The sequence below is a fragment of the Colletotrichum spaethianum genome (assembly GCF_022836535.1).
Source record: "Colletotrichum spaethianum MAFF 239500 DNA, contig64, whole genome shotgun sequence".
Taxonomy (NCBI): Eukaryota; Fungi; Ascomycota; class Sordariomycetes; order Glomerellales; family Glomerellaceae; genus Colletotrichum; species Colletotrichum spaethianum.
The window spans coordinates 34,429-54,239 of record NW_026054834.1 but is presented as its reverse complement, the minus strand read 5'-3'; the positions used below and the strand labels follow the sequence as shown (position 1 = coordinate 54,239).

Genomic DNA, 19,811 nt, shown 5'->3' with positions numbered 1-19,811 from the left:
AAGTCTAGGGAGGGGTGGGGAGATTTCGAGGTTTCCAGCAATTTCCAAACTCTCCGAGTGCTCGGACCAATGTCCGACAGTCCGAGTGGGGCCGCTCGGGGAATCCATCCCGTTGCCACGATACCGGCCCGGTCCGTGAGTGGGGAGTCGGGCCGTTCTTTGACTTATTGGTGGCATGCTCGTTTTTAAGGACGGGAACTGGAAGGTCTCGATCGAACGTCACATTCAGCTCAAGATTGTCAATAGCATGATATGCCGACATTGCTGCAGAGTTTCAGTAAGATGTCTTTGGTTGAGCCGAGAAGGACGAATAATACAGTTGCAGGTAAAGATGCTGAAGCGACCAGGAGGTAGTCGCCCGCCATTTTTCAGTAGCAAAAACATATGCTCCGCAGGATTTGCGAGTCGACTGGCTGGACTCGACGGTGACCTTAGCAACGTTGGTGAACATGCATGGATTTCTTTTCCAGGGATGCCAAACAAGCTTGCGCATCGATTTACGCCACATTATGTAATAAGAAAATTAGATGGTTTATTATCACATCATTGCCGCTTGTGATGACTCGAGGTAAAAGTAAGCTTGCGAGATTCCCTTGTGATAGGCATCTTATCCACAGACGATGAAGCCGCGGCTTCGGATCGGGTCACGTACCCATACTCACCAGCGTATAGAGGGCACAAGGATGGTTCCACTGAAACGAAAACTCAAGCAAAGAAATATGAGAGATTCACGATATGATATTCGGACTAAAGTCAGAAATCCAATCTTTTCTCTTCTATTTAGAAGTCATAATGCCAAAAGACCGCTTACGTAGGTACAACGACCCCATGTCTCCAATTCTCCAATTTCTAGGTGGGTCAGCCCCAACACTCGCATCTAACCCACCTCAGCTCCATCCATACCTCTGATCTTGCAACTTGGAGACATTTTGGTCAATTTGAAAACGGTCTCGGCTTTCCACACCTTAATTCTGAATGTGGTCGTCTTTGGCATACTGGGCTTTCCACCGAGACTAAAAAGTTACGCAACTACTGCACTCCTCTGACTGCAGAGCAGCTTAAAAACTGCCCGAAGGCTGTTCTATTTGTAGTCTATAACTTTAATCTTGCCGGATCAGAAAAGATCATGACGGCATAATATTGTGCGTTTTTGTTTGAGGGACTACGATTGAATTCTATAAATATGACATGTTCAGCTCGCACAAGTTCAAGATCAATCGTTCTCTCAGCATTATCAGAGAATCAAAGTTCTTTTTTACCTCTCCCCTGCACTCCTCATTCCTAGCACGGATCACACAACGAACGAAGACATCAATGACAAAACTCTCCATGTCGACATCCACGATGTCTTTATACCAGTCCTCGGTCCAGGCCAAATTTTGATCAAGACTATCATCTCAGGCACGAATCCTAAGGACTGGAAGGTACACAAAGCCTGGGCTCCGCAACTCGGCCTTTTGAACCTGGACGGGACATTGCAGACTATGTTGAAGCGGTTGGCGAAAATGTGCTAATTAAGCTTCCGCAAAGGAGATCGAGTCGCCGCTTTCCACGAGATTCGCACCTCGCACTGCATTTCTGCCGAGTCCTCTATCGTGTGGGCTAGCTCTACTTTTCACTTACCCAAGCACACTACTTTCAAGAGTAAGTATCTACAATACAAAAGCATCTGTCACACATATCACCAGTGTTCTGACCTGGAAACAGAGGCGGCTGCAGTCCCCGCTCGCTGCTATAACGACTGGCCTTGGATCGTATCAAAGGCTTAATCTCCCGTTGCCGTGGAACCCTGACAGTAAGAAGTGGACTATCGACATTTATGCGGCATAGGAATCTTCATCCTCCAACAGGTTCCAACAGGTGCATGTGGTGCGTGTCCGGGTGATCCATGTCGCAGTGGGGATACGGCCAGGGTCCTATTGCCATATGCATCTTACTTCCAGGCACCTATTAATCTATCAATTTCTGGGACAAACACCGTCTCTGGTCTGGTTCACAGAGAGCTTACCTGCGCGCCAAATTTAATCCTTGGTTTTGTCACGGAATAAAAGTGCTGCCTGGTCGCCCGGCTGACCGATCTTAGGCACCGAGTTTTGTCAGTTGTGGCTTCGGCGCCGACTGGCTGGAATTTGCAGGGATGTCACACTACTGTCAACAACACAAACTGGGCTGAGACGCTCTTTATAATCTCCTTTAGGTGGAAACCAGCACTCCAGTAAGGTATAAGAGACCAAGTCTTGGGAAAGAGAGATTCAATTTGTGAGCATCAATCCGGCCTGCTCCTACTAGCATTGGAGTTCCTCGACCACCATGGACGAGTATCACATCAAACACACTCCCTGGTACCAGGCCTCCGTCGAAGCTTTTATCGCCAAGGCGATGAAACAGGACCTTACTCGTCCCGATGACCCGAACAGCACATCCAACCCAGATATGGTCGTTGCAGCCCGACTGCGACCGGTTTTGGAGGATGAAGTGGCTGCTGGTCTCATCCGGAGCGTATTTCCCCGGAAGAGCGGAAACGGTGCCATCGACATACACCAAATTCGCAAGCACATCAAGCCGCTTGGGCCACCAACACTGATTGTAAGCTACTACCTTGCGACTCCAATCTCGCCACTTTGGTGGTTTGGGGTGCTGACAGTTGGTATAGTCTACATCAGTCCGCCTCGACCGAGCTTACGGCCCGGAAGACACCTCCGAGCAGATTTATCAAGACTTGGTGCAGCCGCTGGTCCCCTGGGCATGGGGTGGCGGAGTTAGTACAATGTTCGCCTACGGCCAAACAGGCTCCGGCAAGACCTTCACTGTCAGCGCCATCGAGAAGCTGGTCGCCCAGTCACTTATGAGCAAAGATCTTGAGGGTGAGCGCAAAGTGTATGCGTGCATTATCGAGCTAGCGGGCAATTCCTCTTTTGGTAAGCCTATCGAATTTGGTCTGGCGAGAAGCAACCTGAGCTGACAGTTGTGGAATATTCTCTTAGATCTACTGAACTCCCGGAAGCCCATTTCCATCTTGGAAGATTCTTTTGGTGTCACGCAGCTTGCTGGGCCATGGAGTTCGAGGTGACTGAAGCAGCTACTTTGCTCGACCTCGTTGAAAAAGCAGCAAGCTTTCGCCGCACTGCATCTACGATAAAGAACGACGCGTCATCACGATCACACGCCATTTGCCGGATCCGCATCGAAAACCCATCTATGCCGAATGACGATGATGGACTGCTGTATCTTGTTGATTTGGCCGGGTCCGAAGCTGCTCGGGATGTTGCTAACCACACAAATGACCGCATGAAGGAGGCTCGTGAGATCAACACAAGCTTATCAGTGCTGAAAGACTGCATCCGAGGCAGGGCAATGGTTGATGCGGCGTCATTGACGGGGAAGCCCAAGAAGCCGACGCATATCCCATTCCGCCAGAGCTCTCTCACCAAGATCCTCAAGCATGTGTTCGATCCCGCTGGCCGGCGTAGCTGTAAAACTGTCGTTGTGGCATGCGTAAACCCTAGCCTTCTGGACGCCGGTGCCGGTAAAAACACACTGAAGTACGCCGAAATGCTGCGCGTACTTCTGCCTAAGGCAAAAACTCAGGTTTATAGTCCCGATGTTCCTTCTACGTGGTCGAACGAACAACTAAAGAGTTGGATAAACTCAAACGTAAGGATAAGTTTCGTCTCGTGTAAAGATCTGGCTAACGGCTCATAGTCCGGAAGCCCTGCAATCTCGGGCGAGATCCTTGCTCCGTTCGAGACCGGTGCGCTGCTCCTCCGTCTCCCCACACCAGAATTTCTCACTCGGTGTCTGAAGATTCATGGGGTTACGGAGGATCAAGCTCGTGCATTCCAAGCCAAGTTCTGGCGCTTGCATGTTGATTCGCAAAAGTCCAGTGCAAAATTGAATGAGATCAAGACCGAAGCTGAACCTACTCAAGAGGGCGTTGGTAGAAAGACGGTTATGAATCAAGAAATGCTGTCATCAAGCGCTGATCCTGACCCACAGACTGCTAAAATGCCTTTCAAAGACAGAATTCGTCCCGGTATGGTCGTACGCTGGACTCCGCCATCGACGTTCCCGCTTGGACTTCCTGGCTTGAACATGGCTGTTGTTTTGAGTCCCCAACCTGCCGTGGGGCCAAACGTGCGAGATGTCAGCCGTGACTTAGTCAATGATGCAAGCAAATTCACTGGCGGGGGCAACAAGTACCTCTGTGCGATGATTCTTCCTGGGTTTATGGCTGACTCTTATGAGTTGAGTATGTGGCGTCACGTTGTTGTTGACGTTGACCAGATGGAGGCCGAAGTGCTCTTAGAGTATGATGCGGCAACGAGGTACTACTACATGACAGTCTGAGGCTTATCTCAATTCAAAGAAGGCTCTTCGAAAGGGATGCGGATGAAAGAAAAAGAAAAGGCCCATGACCAGCAGCTGAGCTCACAACCTCTCGAGAGCCTGATGGCATAAGTGAATGGCCAGTGATAATTATGTTGTTCTGGAAACAAACGATTGCGTGGACAACAGTAAATTGAATTGAGAACAAAATTAAAATCTTCATGTCGAGATTAAAAGCAACTACGAGATTAGGACCACCACTTTTGTCATTGTATGCCTGAAGCAGCGGTAGGAGTATTGGAGACCAGCTAAGAAACCGATGACGTTAATTGCGCCCCCACAAGGATGCAGTGAGAAGACTGTCGAATCCTTGCGAGGTAATGGACTGCAACGACTTCGCTTGCCGCATCAGAGGCTGATACGCTAGAATTCTGCGTCAGATGTGTTCACCACTGGGTTTGTCAATACGATAAAGTCCAGCGTTATGTTTAATGTCAGAATTGATAGCTCTGGGAGTTGAGTGAGATGATGATGATGATGATGATGATGACACCAATGTCTATGCTCTATACAAAACGCTCCGCTGTGATAGGTCCCGTTTGTGCTTGGAATCAGACCGAAATTCAACATGTCTGTGTATTGACGTTATCTATCCCGACCTAGCCTCTCTTCATCGTCTTCCATCAACTCGTACGCTGGCCGGAAGCCAGCGCCGTTATCTCCTTGTTTCTTCAACTGAGGGTTGGGATGGGTATCTTGCGTTCCGCCTAAACTCGTGTATCCCTTTGTGAAATATCAGTCATCGTTCTTCAATGGATATTGGGTTCGGCTTACTTGATCATATAGAGGGCAATATGGGATGTTCAAATGCCGAATAAACTGACGCCTTGTTAGCCATGATCTTTACCTAAACCTCCTTGTACTTGTTTGCAGCCGTTGTTCAAAGAGGTGGGTACACCCATTCGCGACTTACTGCCCAAATCTCAGCTGCAGGGAAAACGTTAGCCTCAGTTCAAAACAAAGCTTGGAAAACTCCATATCTCCGAAAGGTTCAGAACATAAGTGAACCGAAAAGCTCAAGAATCTCCCATGAAAGCAGGAGCACCATTAAACATACCATAGTGCCAGTCAATCACTGGGTGCACTCGCATAAAGTCGGGCCATCCGGAATCGGTAGGATCGAAATGTGTTAGCTTCTCTCCGTGAGGGTCCGTCCTCCTCGTCCCTACAAAGATGGCTTTTACACTCGGCCGGTCTGCTAGGTATGCGCCCAGTCCTTCTTTCATTGACATGGCGTATCGTTTTACGTCTAAGTGGTACTGAGAGCTTGTCGTCTCAACGAAGTCGTCTACTTCAGCAAAAGGATGTTTGGATACGATGTACACGGCTTGAAACTCATTGGGGAAGGGTGTCGTGCCGTTCGAGTCGTTCGTCTGGGAGGAATTGGATGGCGAGGGATATCGACGAGCGAGGCAGGCGAGAAGCATAATCAGTAGTACGAGACCTATCATAAAGGCTCGATTAGCATTCTATACATCATAACGTTATGAGGGTGATTCGCCGGGTGACACGAGCTACAATACACAGCTCTAACACACGCAAGCCACAAGGTGTGTTGGTATATAGGCATGGAGGATATAGGGAGAACGCACAGTCTTTTCCTCCATTATACGAGAGCGAGATCTGCTCCAAGCTGTTGTGGCGCATCAGCGATCCATCAGCATTCAAAAGTAGGGCTAACATAGGCGCAGACGCACCTGTACCTCGCCAAGGCCTCTTCCACTACACCCATTGACACGCGCAGCTGCGCCTGGACATTGCGCAACACCTCTGTCTTCTGCTCCTCGGCCAAGAAGGCGTCGACCCTATGTCGCAGCTCGTCGCACACATCGTGGAAGCTCCGCGGGGTCGGCTCGGAAGAGTGGGGTTTGGCGGGGTAGCCGTTGGAGGCGGCGGCAGCATGCTCGCCGTTCCCGTGTGCCATTATGGGTCGCTTCTTGTACGGGTATCGGGGTGTCCAAAATTGTATAGTAGACGAAAGGTGTCGAGAAGGGAGAGGTGGCGGCGGCGGCGAGTGGGAAAGGCACAAGGAATGGGACGGAAGAGGGTCGATTCGGTGTCCTCTCGGCAGGCGGCGATGGCGGCCGTGCGAGCGAGCGACGTTCCCATTTTGCCGGCTTATCTAAGACTTCCGCGTAGTCTGACTACTCGACCGCCTTCCAAGAAGGAGCTAGCACGGCACGTGAAAGTCTCCATCCAGACTAGCGGCCCGCCCGGCTCTAAGACCCCGAAAATCACAAGTGCGCCGAGGCCACATGTTCCTTGACTCGGTAGCATTCTTCATTGGTTCAGGGTCCACCTCGGATTCTTCTCCCCGTCTGCAGATAGCCTACATGGTAATTAGTACCGGCAATCATCCGGTTGTACCGGATATTGAGATTACATAATTAACACGAGCTTTCATCACAGAGCATGTTGCCAGGGGAAAGGTATTTCCAATAATATAAGCGCTGCTGGTTGACTCTACTACTTATGCTTACAGAGGAGGAACCATTGAGCGACATAGCGACATAGGCTTAGTTGCGTGAAGCTTACTTGTACCGCTCTGCCCAGGTTGCATGATAGCCCGGATGCTTCATCACGTTGAATATGCACAAATCAAGAGGTTCTACGTCTATGCGAATAGACCAATAGACTCTGTGCCTGCTAAGCCTGACTAGAAACTGACTTGTCAAACAGACATTGAATTATGAAACTCATTATGTCTTCACTCATTCCTCAATAGTTGACTGCGACAGCGGTCGAGATCGAGAAAAGTGTCTATCTGGACTGGCATAACATTGCGGCGGCGGACTCAACGGTGTTACGACCTCCATGTCCACCGGCCCAAACTCTTCAGACCCATCGTCCGACTCACCAGCCGTCAATGCAGGACTGACATCCGCCATTACCCTAAGACCACTCTCGTTGTACAGCTCACTTGATGGCATCTTCAGCTCTGGATTCGGCTCCATCCCAGGCTCGGCATCTATAAACATTGGACTCGGAAGGCTCTGCTGACTGTGGTTCCCAAAGGTCCCACCATTGAAGGGCTTTCGGTTGAAACGAGCCTTAACGCTTATTACTCCTGATGCTCGACGGTCATACGGATACTGCGTCCGTGTCCACTTGTTGATACGTAAGAGAGGCCGAAGGGTCGGAATGCACACGCAGGTGACGGCGCAACACAATTCAACTTCGGACCAGACCAGTGCTGGAATAATGTCCCAAGTTACGTCCTTAGTGAATACATGTGGAAGGGTTGACATTCTGACGATGGAGATGCATGTTGTGCTGGCGCATGTGTTAGCCGCCCAATCTTAACATCCAATGCCGATGTTCACTCACACAAATCCAAGCCCGAAACTGACGAAGAGCGCAACCTTCTGCATTTGTTTCAGCTTCAACATGCTGAGCATAGGTATCGGCATCAAGAAGATGATGATGTCCGTTACCAAATGCACAATGGCTGTCGCAAGCCACCACATTCCCTGGTCATACTGCAGTTGTGTCTTCGATTCTCCCCTCCATCTCGGAGTGTTCAAGACAATAGATGACACAACAACGGCGATGCCGAATATGCTGATAAAGCCTATCATGATGTCGCAAAACACAACAAACTTTGGGAGGACAAAGACGCGACGGAATTGAAAGAGGAAAGCCATCTTGACCACGATAAAGGTGATTTGATAGCTCAAGGTTGCCGCAACTACCAACTTTACGAAAGTCAGTATTTGCCATGAACATCTGGACGGGTGTTTGACTTTTACTCTGCGACCTGCCTGCTGATCGTCTACTGGAAGTGCCCAAAGATGCTTCCCAAGGCCAACTGTCGTAGCTTTGTTTCAAATTTCAGCTATCACGTTCATTATCGTCAATATTATGGCAAATAAATAAACTCACAAATGGAAAACACGATGCCCGTAAACAATGCCAGAATCTGAACCCATGTCAGGGCTGTTACGAAGTAAAGTCAGCCTAAAGACTTACATATGAAATCACGACGAGAAAATCGTCCGGCCCCCACTTCCTCATCACAACAGCTCGTACATAGACTCGAAGCCCTACAAATACGAGGGTGAAGGCTAGGAAACCAGCGCCCATACCAATAAGCAGCGGTGCTCTGGTATCATCTACGCCTGGTCGTGTCATTTGCCTTGCCAGTATCGAGGCTTCATGCATCGTGGCTCGTCGGTTAAGTCCGGTGGAGGACTGCACCCTGGAACGATGTGCGGCACAGTGGAAAAGGTTTCTGTCAATGAGCCAAGATCAATTGTAGTCCAGAAGGGAAGGGGTGAAGTTTCGTCGAGTGTCAAAATGCAGATATCAAGCAGGCCTTAGAAAAAGCTGTCCCGCAGGCCAAGGAAATGGGAATCTGAGGAGGATTATAAGACATGCAATGCAATTCTGGAACAGTCCTGATTTGGCGCTAGAATAAGGGGCTTACCAATTCCGGTAATTGCAAGATCGCTAATTGAAGACACATTGTATGACTGCCGGATGCATCAACGCCACAGATCGCTTCAGCCGCCACAGTGCACTCCAGCTGAAGGAAAGACCGCCGCTTCAACCGTCCACACCGTCATTCTAGACTGCTGAGACTTTATTAAATTAGAAAATGATCGACTATTAACGCAGACTTTTCGAAGCTTATTCGCTCAATGAAGCCTCGGACAGCGACCATGTATCGAGTTCAAGCCTCTGTCAACAGGGCAAGGAGCTTCGTTCCGGTTCAGCTAGCTGTTTATAACGATTCAATACAAGCCACCTCTCCACGACCTCCGCTAAGAGCTAGCCATTTCCGTTTAATAAGGTTGTCAGTAACGCCTGTGGATCTGGAGTTCCACTGTCCTGAATAACCTTCAAGCCAAGGCCGTCTCAAATGGCAGCGCACTCTGTTGTTCAAGTGCGGTCGCCTCACCCAACTGCTCACCTTGGTTTAGCCCCTGTTAAATTGTCATGATATCCTCCTGGTGTAAGTTGATTCTGCCCAGATAGGTAGACTACCTTACTTTTCACGCGACCTTGCCTGGCTATGTCAGCGGCCCTGACTTTAGAAGCAGCTTCGCGTTAGATTGCACTTGGAGAATACAAGCTACTTTCAACCTTACAACCCTACTGCGCACGGCAGGCTGGCAGCGATATAAATAGGCTTAGTCACTTGATGTGTAATGGATGAGGGTGAATGTCGGGCTACTCATATTCCTAGGATTTAAAGAGTGATGACCTTAAATGAAGCTATCATCGTAAATATATATATATACATATAGACTTTCTGTTGGAATAACAGCACCAGCTGGTTGTACGACACGCACGACTCAGGGACACACATCATGGCAGAGGGCACAGACTGGATATTCGGCTCTCGGTTATCCATTGAGGGGATCAAAAGTATATTCATGCCGAACTGACTCAGGGACGTACGAGATCATATATCTCGTGTACGAAAGCCAAGTCTTGTAGTTAGGAAGATAATCACGGAAAATATATCTTTGGTTCACCCTAACTTTAACCCGAGTACGATCGTACAAACGGGTTCTCTCAGGAAGAGAGAATCCATTCAACACTTTCGGAAACTGCTCATGTACGTCGAAGAGTATTGAAAATCTTCCGCAGGAAAACAGAGATTAGAGTATGCCACTCGCATGTGTCAAAGACGTGACGGAACCATGCTTCAACCCCTTGGATCAACCAGACGTGCTCGAAGTTGGAGCAATTTGCGGGCTTATCATTGGTTTTGCCCCTGGGCTTGTCGCAAGACAAGCCCATCAGAGCAGGGATAGTAAGAATCGAAAGACGGATAGCTTCTCTATGCCACGACTATTCGTCTAGGCCCAAGTCGGGATAGTGGCTCTCCGAGTTGTCGGTGTGAGCAAGTACATCGCCACAGATGGGCCAATCGCGTCCGCCCACGGGATTCACGCATGGAGAAGACAGGCTTTCTCATGGAGAGAACCCCTCTTCTGCTTCTGTGGAGTGCGGGCATCTGGAGAAATCCGCAACCCGAATGCCAAAATTGCTCACATACTATGCCCATGATGCCACCGTGTGGGTTGCCGAATACATTTGTTGCTACAATAATCACATGAAACCACAGTGGTAGCCCAATTGACCTTTCAAGCACTAATAGTCTCAGACAATGATTAATTCTCTACGGACGATCCAATTTTACTCTCTCTCTCATCTTTAGCTCATTTCCTGCCTCTTACATCTCTTGTTTTGCTGGATCAACCTGGTATAAACCTTTCTCCGAGGAGTACAGAGTGAACTTGCAGGATAGTCATGAGGCAGAATATTATCTTTCGGTCACACATCTGCTCAATTCCATGTTTCTAGAGCTCTTGAGTTTGTGCTATAGCTTCGGTTTCTATGGGGCCCTTAAGAAAGCGCTTTCGTTTTCAAAGTTTCTTTGGTGCGTCATTCTGCCATATTCAAAATTGACACTTATTCATCATGTACTCGTTCGGAGTGATGCCGTCTCTGCTAACGCCTGTAGCGATCTCGTCCCATTAATTACAAAGACGAAGTTGTTCCTGGCATTTTTGCCTGATGATGGCCACAGAGTCAACACCAATAGGCACTCTGATGGGGAATGTCTTGTTTGCTGCGAGGCCTTCTCCCTTCAAGAGGTCCCATACTGCTGCTCGAAGTTTTTCTGCTGAATATGGGAGATTTGGGGTAATTTCCGTCGCGAATTTTCCAGATGCTTCGCCGAATGACGTTTGGTAGTCTGAAATTTGTGGTGGACCAGTGGCCGTTTCGTCCCCTGACGATTGAAGCATTCTTCTGCCTGTGTCAACGCCGCCAGGTTCGAAAATGACGGCCTTGATACCAAGATGAGTAGTCTCCCTTTAGAGACCCTCTACGAACACTATAAAACTTTGTCAACGTATGTTCATCCAGATAATGGTGCAGCATTCAATGACTAACAAAAGAGCGCCACCTTGGTCATGTCATAGTACGGCAAAAACGGGAAGGATGACCAAGCAAAGGCGGCACCAGTGAAGCCAAAGCGTCCAGCCTTTCTGTCATGGAAATGTGGAAGTATAGCCTGAACAATCTTCATTGCACCGAATGAATTGGTGTCAAACACTTTCTGTACGGGTTTCCACTAACACTCCGTTAGTATTAGAACATCATTTAGGCTTAGATCCATCCAAATCCCATACTCAGCTTCTTTGATTGACGACAGAAGTGCGTATCTGGCGTTGCTGACGATAATGTCGACGTGGTCGAATATCTCAATGGCCTTCTCAACTTGTGCTTGGATAACAGGAAGAGGTGACGTCACGTCAAGATCGAAGGGGATGTAGCTGTGTGTTATCATGCCTGCAAGTCTCTTGCAGACATTGCGGCCTGATGCGATGACTCTATCTCATCTGGCGGCGAACTGCTCTGTCGTGACCGCGCCAATGCCAGACGTGGTGCCCGTAATCAACCAAACCGATGGCTGAGTCATTGTTGTGAAGTGGTGTGATGATGAAATTTTCTGGTTTGAAAATGCGCTCAAATCAGTATTCTAATGGGGATTTTGTTGATGCGAAGGTGGAATTTTGTGAACCTCGATCTAAGATACAAGGACAAGAGCAGGAAAAATCTTTGAGGTGACGAAAACAAGTTGTTTGTACGTTGCACAAATTTAGCGTGAAGTCGATGTCAACATGTAACTAACTCAACTCCCCTACTTTTCACGCACCACGCACTCTGAACAACAACGCGTCGCTGCCAAACCTACTCCTCTTTTCTACCTATTGCAGCATTTTATGTTTTAGTTGAAACAACGCTGTTTTAAATGAACATTTCTTTTTACAAAATAAAGAAATATAACAAATATAAGCTTCATTAGGCGCTTGAGGACGCAAATGGGTACTGGAAAGGGGCAGGGTTCAACACCTGGATGTCTGAGTATTTGGTTTTAGAGCCTTTCTGCTAGTCAGTCAGCTAATTATTCTGATGAATGACGTCTAGATAGACATAAAAAGGGATCGGAAAAGCAAACAGAGAAAAGAAAGGGGCATCATCGAGGAAATATCACCTATTCATGTCGAACCTTATTGATACTCTGACAGACAAGAAGACAATAAACACCATTATTATAGCCCTGATCAAATCAATATCTATTCATTTCAAGATGCAGCATGTATTTTCAGAGTATATATTTGCCTACAGAATATATTCTCTATCATTTTCCTGCTCGGGTTAAGGAGCTCGGAGATCATCAAGTGCCGGATCAGTGTCAAGTTGGGCCATAGAAGTGGATATTTTGCAATTAAGTAGATGACCAAGACGGGACCGGATTCTTGGGGCAGCAGTCTCAGTTCCGGGTCCATCAGAAATATATCATTGCCCGAAGGGTCACTGACACAATCTTTTGTTGTAATGGAAATGCGTTGGCAAACGTAATGGGTAGTCGACTTTATTCATGGGGTTCACTGTCAGGACCGAGGTCGGTTTTGTATTGTCGGAAATTCGGGCAGTCCTTTGATCTGATCCTATCACAATTGCGTTGAAACATGTGCTAGCTCATACAACTACAAACCGGAATACACAAGCGACATAAAGTTTGAAATGCGCTTCGTCCATTAAGGCTATTCAAGTCTTGATCACGTTCGAAAAATAAATAAATAAATAAAATTACGAAGGCTTCTATGAGGGGATATGCATGTCTCCCTCAACGACTAAGCTATGTAGTCCGGGTCCAGTTGTGTCCTCGAGTGGCGCAACAAAAGCCATTTGGCTCCAACTGAACAGAGAATTTCGTCCGCCATACACAAAAACCTCGAACCTCCCTGCGAACTGCCCATCAGCCCAAGCGATGCTTCCGTGCAAATCGTCTGTTGCAATAGTAATGTTCGTTGGCAAGGTTGAGAAATACACCACCTCGTGTGACGAGGTAGAAACGTTCGTCCAGATACGACCAGGGTGCCCTGGATCAAGATCTAGTGCGTCTCGTTCACTTACAGACCGTAGCGGGTACAGCCAACCGTCCGTGTTAAAGAGGAGGCTACCATTGCCGTCAAGAGAGAGTGTGTTGTCTGGGCCATGAAGCACAAAGGGTCCTGTGACAGATAACGTCAGGGTGTAATTCATGCCCTTGCTGCCGTGGCCAAGGTGCACTGTCTCAGGGTCTTTGGCGGAGCGAGTCCATGCAACCAGAGGTGCCGAAGGGCTAGTAGACGGCACCACGCGGTCGAGATTCTGCCCCGGCGCAAGAGGTGAGAAGAAGTCAACGCTGGACGCCACATCATCTGCGATGAGCTCCGGACCTCGGCTGCCGCTCCACGCGCGGGCTCCAGTGAGCGCTATACCCCGACGCATTGCATAGTATGCCTCGAGCTGAGTGGAGGCGTCGGGGCCATTGTCGTTCCACGCGGCTAAGACGGCACCTTTGTTGAAGTGCGATCCATCAGGTACCTGCATGGTCTTATTGAAAGGATTGAAGTCGGCGGGCGTCCACTGCCATCCGGGCTCCTCGGCGAAGTTGAGCACGCGGCTCTCATTGAAAAACTGCGGGTATTTAGCGGGGAGAATGGGCATGTGGTCATTCTTGAGCGACATATACGCCCACCAGTCCTCCGAGTTGACAATGTCATATCCGGTATTGGTAAGTAGCACTGGGTCCGACTGGCCGTACTGCCAGTGCTGGATGATGACGTCCTTGGAAATTGTGACATTTTGTGAGGGCTCGTTTGTGCCCCAGATACGAATCCGCTTGCCAGCTGTGGAATTGATGAACTCTGACATTTCATTCACGAACCCAATGTACACATCAGCCAGCGTTGCGTCGTACTCGTCCGCCCCAACGTGCACTTCTTTCGTCTCGAACCATGGAAGAAACTCGGACCATATGCGCTTGACCGTTGGAATTGCCTCGGGATGTGAGAGATTCAGAAGGTCGCGCTTCGCCAGAGAAAGTTCAGGCTTCCACTTGGTCAGGTATAAGCAGTGGCCAGGGGCCTCGATCTCGGGGATGACTGTTACACCCCTTGCCGCGCAATGACTCTGAAGATCAGCGAAATCTTCACGAGACAGCGTCTCGTTCTCGCGGCCATGAAGAATTGGTAGCAGAGATTCATCTTCTGGTCGCAGCGAGAAGTGCGAGTAAACATCCTGCCAGGAGTCATTCTGTCCGCGATTGAGAGGGTAGTTGTCGCTCAGGTGGTAGTGGAACTCGCTCATCTTGAAGAAAGAGGCGTAGCTGCACAGTTCCTTGAGAAACTTTGGTGCGTACCACTTGCGCCCAGCGTCGAGCATGAAGCCACGCGTAGCATATGCTGGCGCATCAATGGCACGTCCTACAGGGAGAGTCCCATTCTGCAAGAGCAACAGTTGGAGTAACGTCCTGGTTCCCCACCACATGCCGCGGGCGCCTGTTCCGCCGATGAATGCGCTGATGGGTGAAATATCGAGTAAATAGCCCTCAGACGTTGGGCTGCCATTCTCGTACGTGATAGATGAAGCGTTGCCGTTGAATGAGCCAAGAAAAATGCCGCTTGCATTAGCAGAATTTGGAAGGCGATCGACGCGCTTCAAAGTCCAGTTGACGCCCGTGAGCTGGCTGATGTCTTCCTGGAAGAGGCTGGCGAAGTCATAGCTGCTGGGTGGGATCAAGGTCAGACCATCCGTATCAACCTTGGAGGCGAAGCTATTATCGATGTAGATGATCTTTGAGCTCGATGCGACTTGCCAGGCAGCTCCTGCAGGGGCACTCGTGGCTTCGAGAGTTGGCGGGAGGAGTTGGAGACCCCAAGCTAAAGCTGGGGCGCAAAGGACCGCCGCAATGCGAAACAAATCCATGAGGCACAACTTCCCAAAGTAGCAGGCTTTATCGATTTATGAGCATCCAATTACAACTGCAACAGCTCGTTTCTACTTATACAGCTCGAATACCGGGGCTCTCCGTGCGTCCTCGTCTGAATGCCCCTCACTTTATCTTTTGGACAGAGATCATCATAGATAAGCTGTGATACCCCGCATACTGGGATCCTAATGTAACAATACAAGCGATGCTCGCGTAACGTAACCGTGACAATGGGCCATGCTTCTACTAGTTTACGAACGTAGCAGATGACAAGGTTAGGGGTTCTTCGTAAAGTTTCTATAGCTCTATCTTTCCTATGTGACTACTTTTTGTTTCGACCAATACTCACGACTAAAACAATGGTCGGTCTTTACATAGCCTCCCCGACCTACTCTTCATCGGAATGGAAACGTGGTCTGTCCGCACTTAAACCAAGCGTCTAGTGTACTTAATTACTCCAGATAGTAATTATTCAACGGCTTTTCGATGAGACTATTGCTGATCAAGCAAAATTCGATCCGAAGTGACAAGCTGCAGGGTTTGAGATTAGGGACCATGCAGACACTATACATTTGAAGAAGAGAGTAATATATCGACCCATAGTCTTTATTATAGTGCAGAAAGCACGGCGGTTCTTGCATATAAACTACCACCAAGGCGATACAAAATTCTCAAAAAGTCAGCAACTTGTTGACTTGATCAAACTTCTCAGCTGCATCCAAGTAACGGACTTCAGAAAGCCTCAAGTCCAACTGATTGGGGGCATAGCGTAGACCCGTCATACTGAGATTGGTTGTGGTGCACCAGGCTGGGCATTGTACGAAATTCGACCAGCGGGCAGGAAGAAAAGCGCAACCAGGGCTCCTTTGCGTACTTCCGGATAATGATGCGTACCTGGCCCAGGTGACGTCCACCCTGCACCCTGCCACCCCTGCATCCCTTTTAGTTCAGCATCAGGGTCAACCTGGACAACGCAGTTAATCTCTCCATAAGGATGAGCGTGATACTGTCCCCTGAATTCTTTTTCGCTGTTCATGTAGACCGTTGTGATGCTGAAATACCTCGTCACGGCTGAGGGAAGGGCAATTTTACCCCGCCGATACTTCCGACCTTCGATCTCAGTTTGGGCCACCCATCCCTCTTCAAGACCCTGCTTGATCAAGCTACAAAAGTCCTCATAAAACTGATTGCCTGGGCCGTAGTCTTTGTTGAGTCTCATCTCAAGGGCTTTCCCAGGGGTTCTGGTAATTGATCGAAGTGTTAGTTATCTCCTAGTTTCTGGCTAAAATTCTTTGGTTCAGTCAAACTTCTAAAGGAAAGGACGACCTACAAGTCCTGAACTTCATTCAAGAACTCACTGCATCTTGACACAAACCTCTCTGCTGTTGGCCATTGAGATACGTCCAGAACTTCAGCAATCTGAGACTGCTCCATATTTATATACGTGCAACAGAGAACTGCTGACGGACCATCAAGGGGAATGACAGACAAGAAACTCTTATTAAGGAGGAAATGGAATATGGTCCGGTAGTTGGTGTCGGGATGGTCAAAAGTGCGGGGAAGGCGCCGTAGACTTCTATTCTATGCAGCGCTATGACCCGGTGACTGAGCAATCATGGTAGTTATGTCAGCGCTTTCAACGTCAAACACGCGCAGTATCACATCGACTACCAACACATTCCAGGATTTAGTACTCTAGTCCTATTTTGCTAAGAACCTGATCAAACAGATACGGGACCAACTCATCATTGCTTCGAAGTCGCGTGGGTTCGCCGATTTGAAATGAAACCAATCACGGATACGCGTATGTCTAGATTAGCGTTCTGTACCGATGTTTGTTGTCATCCTGTGAACCAGTATCTCTACATGTAGGCGAGACTCCAAGCTGGACAATGGGTTTCACCAAGGCCAGGTTGCCTTCGATGGCGGATGACGAGAAGTGACTGATAATAAGCTTCAGTTATGTACGTAATATATCTGGCTTCGGCTCATAAGGACTAGGTGGGATTTGCCTGAAACAGTCCTTTATACACTTGAAAGACGGCGTCGAATACTGCAATGCTTGTTGTATTTGTGAGAATCTCGTCTGGGTCGGGATTATCGCTTTCGTATGCTTGAACCAGACAAAGCTCAAGGGTCACAACTGGTTAACTCTACTCGCAAAGGTTATTCCATCGCAACGTGCATCATATAGGTGAGATGGATCTTGTATAGCTCCCAGCAGCATACGTAGCATTTCCACATGACCTAAGAAGGCCGCAATATCCACTGCCCAGCCTAGTATGGGGCTAGATTCATTTAGCATGGCATCCTGGCCACTGTCTCATACCCAGGGTCTGAAATGGGCTAACTTATGTTCATGTTCACCGTTTTGGTAGATCATATGCTCGCAAACCTGCATTGAGGAAAGTAGCTCTCGGACGAGAGCCAGGTCTTCTGTAGCTGTCGCTGCAGCAAGCAAAGTTTCGATGAGATTGATGTCTGAATCGTGAATAGGATCTATCTGTTCAGGTACCTCGAACTAGAATCGATACACCGGCGGGGATTGGTTGCTCTCTGAACAGAGCTGGCAGATCTCCCAGAGGTACTCTTACATTGCGTCATGAGTCTCGGAATCTGGCTCGCCGCTGCGGAAAGCCACGACGCGCTGCGCTACCAAGCGGATGGTGCGCAGCGGCCGTGAGAGCAGGTTTTCTCTCTGTCATACCTTGTGCATGAGATACTTGGGCCAGAAGAAAGACCACGCAACCCTATCGGTCAGACCGTCGAGAGTGCCTGGTTCAACTACAGCGCAAACATCAAACCATGCTCATCGCCATCCTGAGCGCCAGTGTGCTTTTGGCTACAATTTTCATGATCTACATATTAGTGCAGCACGGTCGCAGTGCCCATTTCGACCCTGGATACGTCATGAAGACCGCCGCCTATGACTACGGACTTTTCAGCCTAGACGCCTGGGCGTGCGAAACTCCCCGGTATGTCCCGAAACTCAGGGACTATGACCTGGAGAAGCAGTGTGTGGGCGAAAGGGCTAACCGCAGCTTGGTGGTTATATTGTACTTTTTCTCTGATATTACTGATATTGCTGATCCGGGATCTCAAAACCACGCAGGGTATTGTGACAAAGAAAGAGCGGAAGAGAGACAACAGCTGGGAAGATGATGATTGGGAGTAACACTATCCATCGACTGCTGCATGACACCGAGCTATCTCAGGCATCACACGATCGCTTTCACAGCAGCTGCAACTGGGAGAGCAGGTGGGTAAAGCAACTGCACCGGAAAAACAAGGTCAAGTGCCAACATTCGCTAGCTTTCCTCAGATCGACTAAGCCAAGTCTTGTGCAACTGACAGCTTCCCGATCAAGATTCATACTTCAGGTAGAAAATCAATCATAATACATCTCAAGGTTTATATTGACGCGACCTCTTCAACGGTTGAAATTGAAGTTCAGTTTCTTTTCTCCCCTCTTCTGACGCCAGTAATTGGTTCCTTCTGCTATCTCTGGACAACCGCGAATAAGCCAACCCCATTTCTTCCAAAACGCCACATTCGCCTCCCATCCTCGAGGGTCCCAGGACTCACCCCAGACCAGTAACCGAGGTCGTTGTGCATCCCCGTCTTTGTCATCCATGTTAAAGATGTCATTACAAAAGTCGTCCTCATCGAGTAAGCCAAGCTCCTCGGCCCGGATGCCGTTCTCTCGTAGTGATGGGATAGGAAACACATCCAAAAAGGGATGGTGGGTTATCTTAAATTGTGCTTCTGTGGGGCGCAGAAACAATGGCCATGAAGATGCTTGCCGAGGGGCGCAAGGAAGACCGGGACCTTGCAGATTGAATGGCGAGATGAACTCGTCTTCGCAGATGGAATGTTTGTTAAAGCCCATTATTCGGGTGTTGCGTGCAAGAGCAGTGAGAAGGTTGAATCTAACAATGACTGGCAATTGCAGAAGCTGAGGCGTTCCCAGCACGAGGTTCCTACGTGCTTCTTGTACAGCAATCCTCAGCTGGGCCCTCGTGTCCGGGCAGGGAAGAAGTATGTATCCGTCATCGGCTGCATCGCCTTCAGTTGCATCGCTGGCGGAGGGCCCAGCTTCTATTAACTTTTCGTCTGTCATGCCTTCTACCTGGCGGAAGAACTCCTGCCTCAGTCTTCTACCTAGAATACAAGAGTTAAACGTCAGGCGCAGGTCGGCTTCATATTGAAGATGCAGGGGGGACTAACGACGCGCCCTTTGGTTCAAGCGATTCTGGAGTTTTCTCCTCTCCTTGCTTGAAGCCACCCCGGTCCAGTCTTCGCCCGGTTCAATTATCTCGCTCTGCTGTGGCATTCTGTCCAGCTGGAGCGTTGTTGTCGCTATCACGGTCGTCTCTTGGGGTGGCCTATCCATCGTTGCAAGCTCCTATGCTGTGCAATGAAATTTTGAGTAGAATTTGGGAGAGGAAGACAGACCAGTAGAGCTACAGGAGCTGTAGTGGTCGACTTTATGCTTCCGCTTGCGACACTAGTGAGCCGAAACCCCGACCCAGTTGGTGCTAGGGCCAGGCTTGGCTTCGATCGCTTGGCCAGTCCAGATCATTGATCAATTGGAACTGTTCTCCTCATCTGCCTTTTGAACTACGTAGCAAACTTCCTTTTTGTT

General features: G+C 48.9%; 5 protein-coding genes across 5 annotated transcripts; 2 read left to right on the top strand and 3 right to left on the bottom strand.

The window, feature by feature from the left end:
* Window positions 1-2,310: 2,310 nt before the first annotated feature.
* On the top strand, window positions 2,311-2,962 carry ColSpa_12453 (kinesin-like protein KLP2; the record flags this gene model as incomplete). Its single annotated transcript, XM_049278665.1, has 2 exons — window positions 2,311-2,586; window positions 2,654-2,962. The coding sequence occupies 2 exons, from the start codon at window positions 2,311-2,313 to the stop codon at window positions 2,960-2,962; spliced, it is 585 nt and encodes a 194-aa protein (XP_049134622.1).
* A 92-nt stretch (window positions 2,963-3,054) lies between these two features.
* ColSpa_12452 (diatom spindle kinesin-1) lies at window positions 3,055-4,347 on the top strand (the record flags this gene model as incomplete). The annotated part of the gene is made up of 2 exons (XM_049278664.1): window positions 3,055-3,654; window positions 3,703-4,347. The coding sequence occupies 2 exons, from the start codon at window positions 3,055-3,057 to the stop codon at window positions 4,345-4,347; spliced, it is 1,245 nt and encodes a 414-aa protein (XP_049134621.1).
* Window positions 4,348-6,043: 1,696 nt separating this feature from the next.
* ColSpa_12451 (uncharacterized protein) lies at window positions 6,044-6,310 on the bottom strand (the record flags this gene model as incomplete). The annotated part of the gene is made up of 1 exon (XM_049278663.1): window positions 6,044-6,310. One exon carries the CDS (start codon window positions 6,308-6,310, stop codon window positions 6,044-6,046), a length of 267 nt encoding a protein of 88 aa, XP_049134620.1.
* A 1,399-nt stretch (window positions 6,311-7,709) lies between these two features.
* On the bottom strand, window positions 7,710-8,030 carry ColSpa_12450 (uncharacterized protein; the record flags this gene model as incomplete). The annotated part of the gene is made up of 1 exon (XM_049278662.1): window positions 7,710-8,030. One exon carries the CDS (start codon window positions 8,028-8,030, stop codon window positions 7,710-7,712), a length of 321 nt encoding a protein of 106 aa, XP_049134619.1.
* A 5,138-nt stretch (window positions 8,031-13,168) lies between these two features.
* ColSpa_12449 (beta-hexosaminidase) lies at window positions 13,169-15,162 on the bottom strand (the record flags this gene model as incomplete). Its single annotated transcript, XM_049278661.1, has 2 exons — window positions 13,169-13,292; window positions 13,331-15,162. 2 exons carry the CDS (start codon window positions 15,160-15,162, stop codon window positions 13,169-13,171), a joined length of 1,956 nt encoding a protein of 651 aa, XP_049134618.1.
* Between the last annotated feature and the right edge of the window lie 4,649 nt (window positions 15,163-19,811).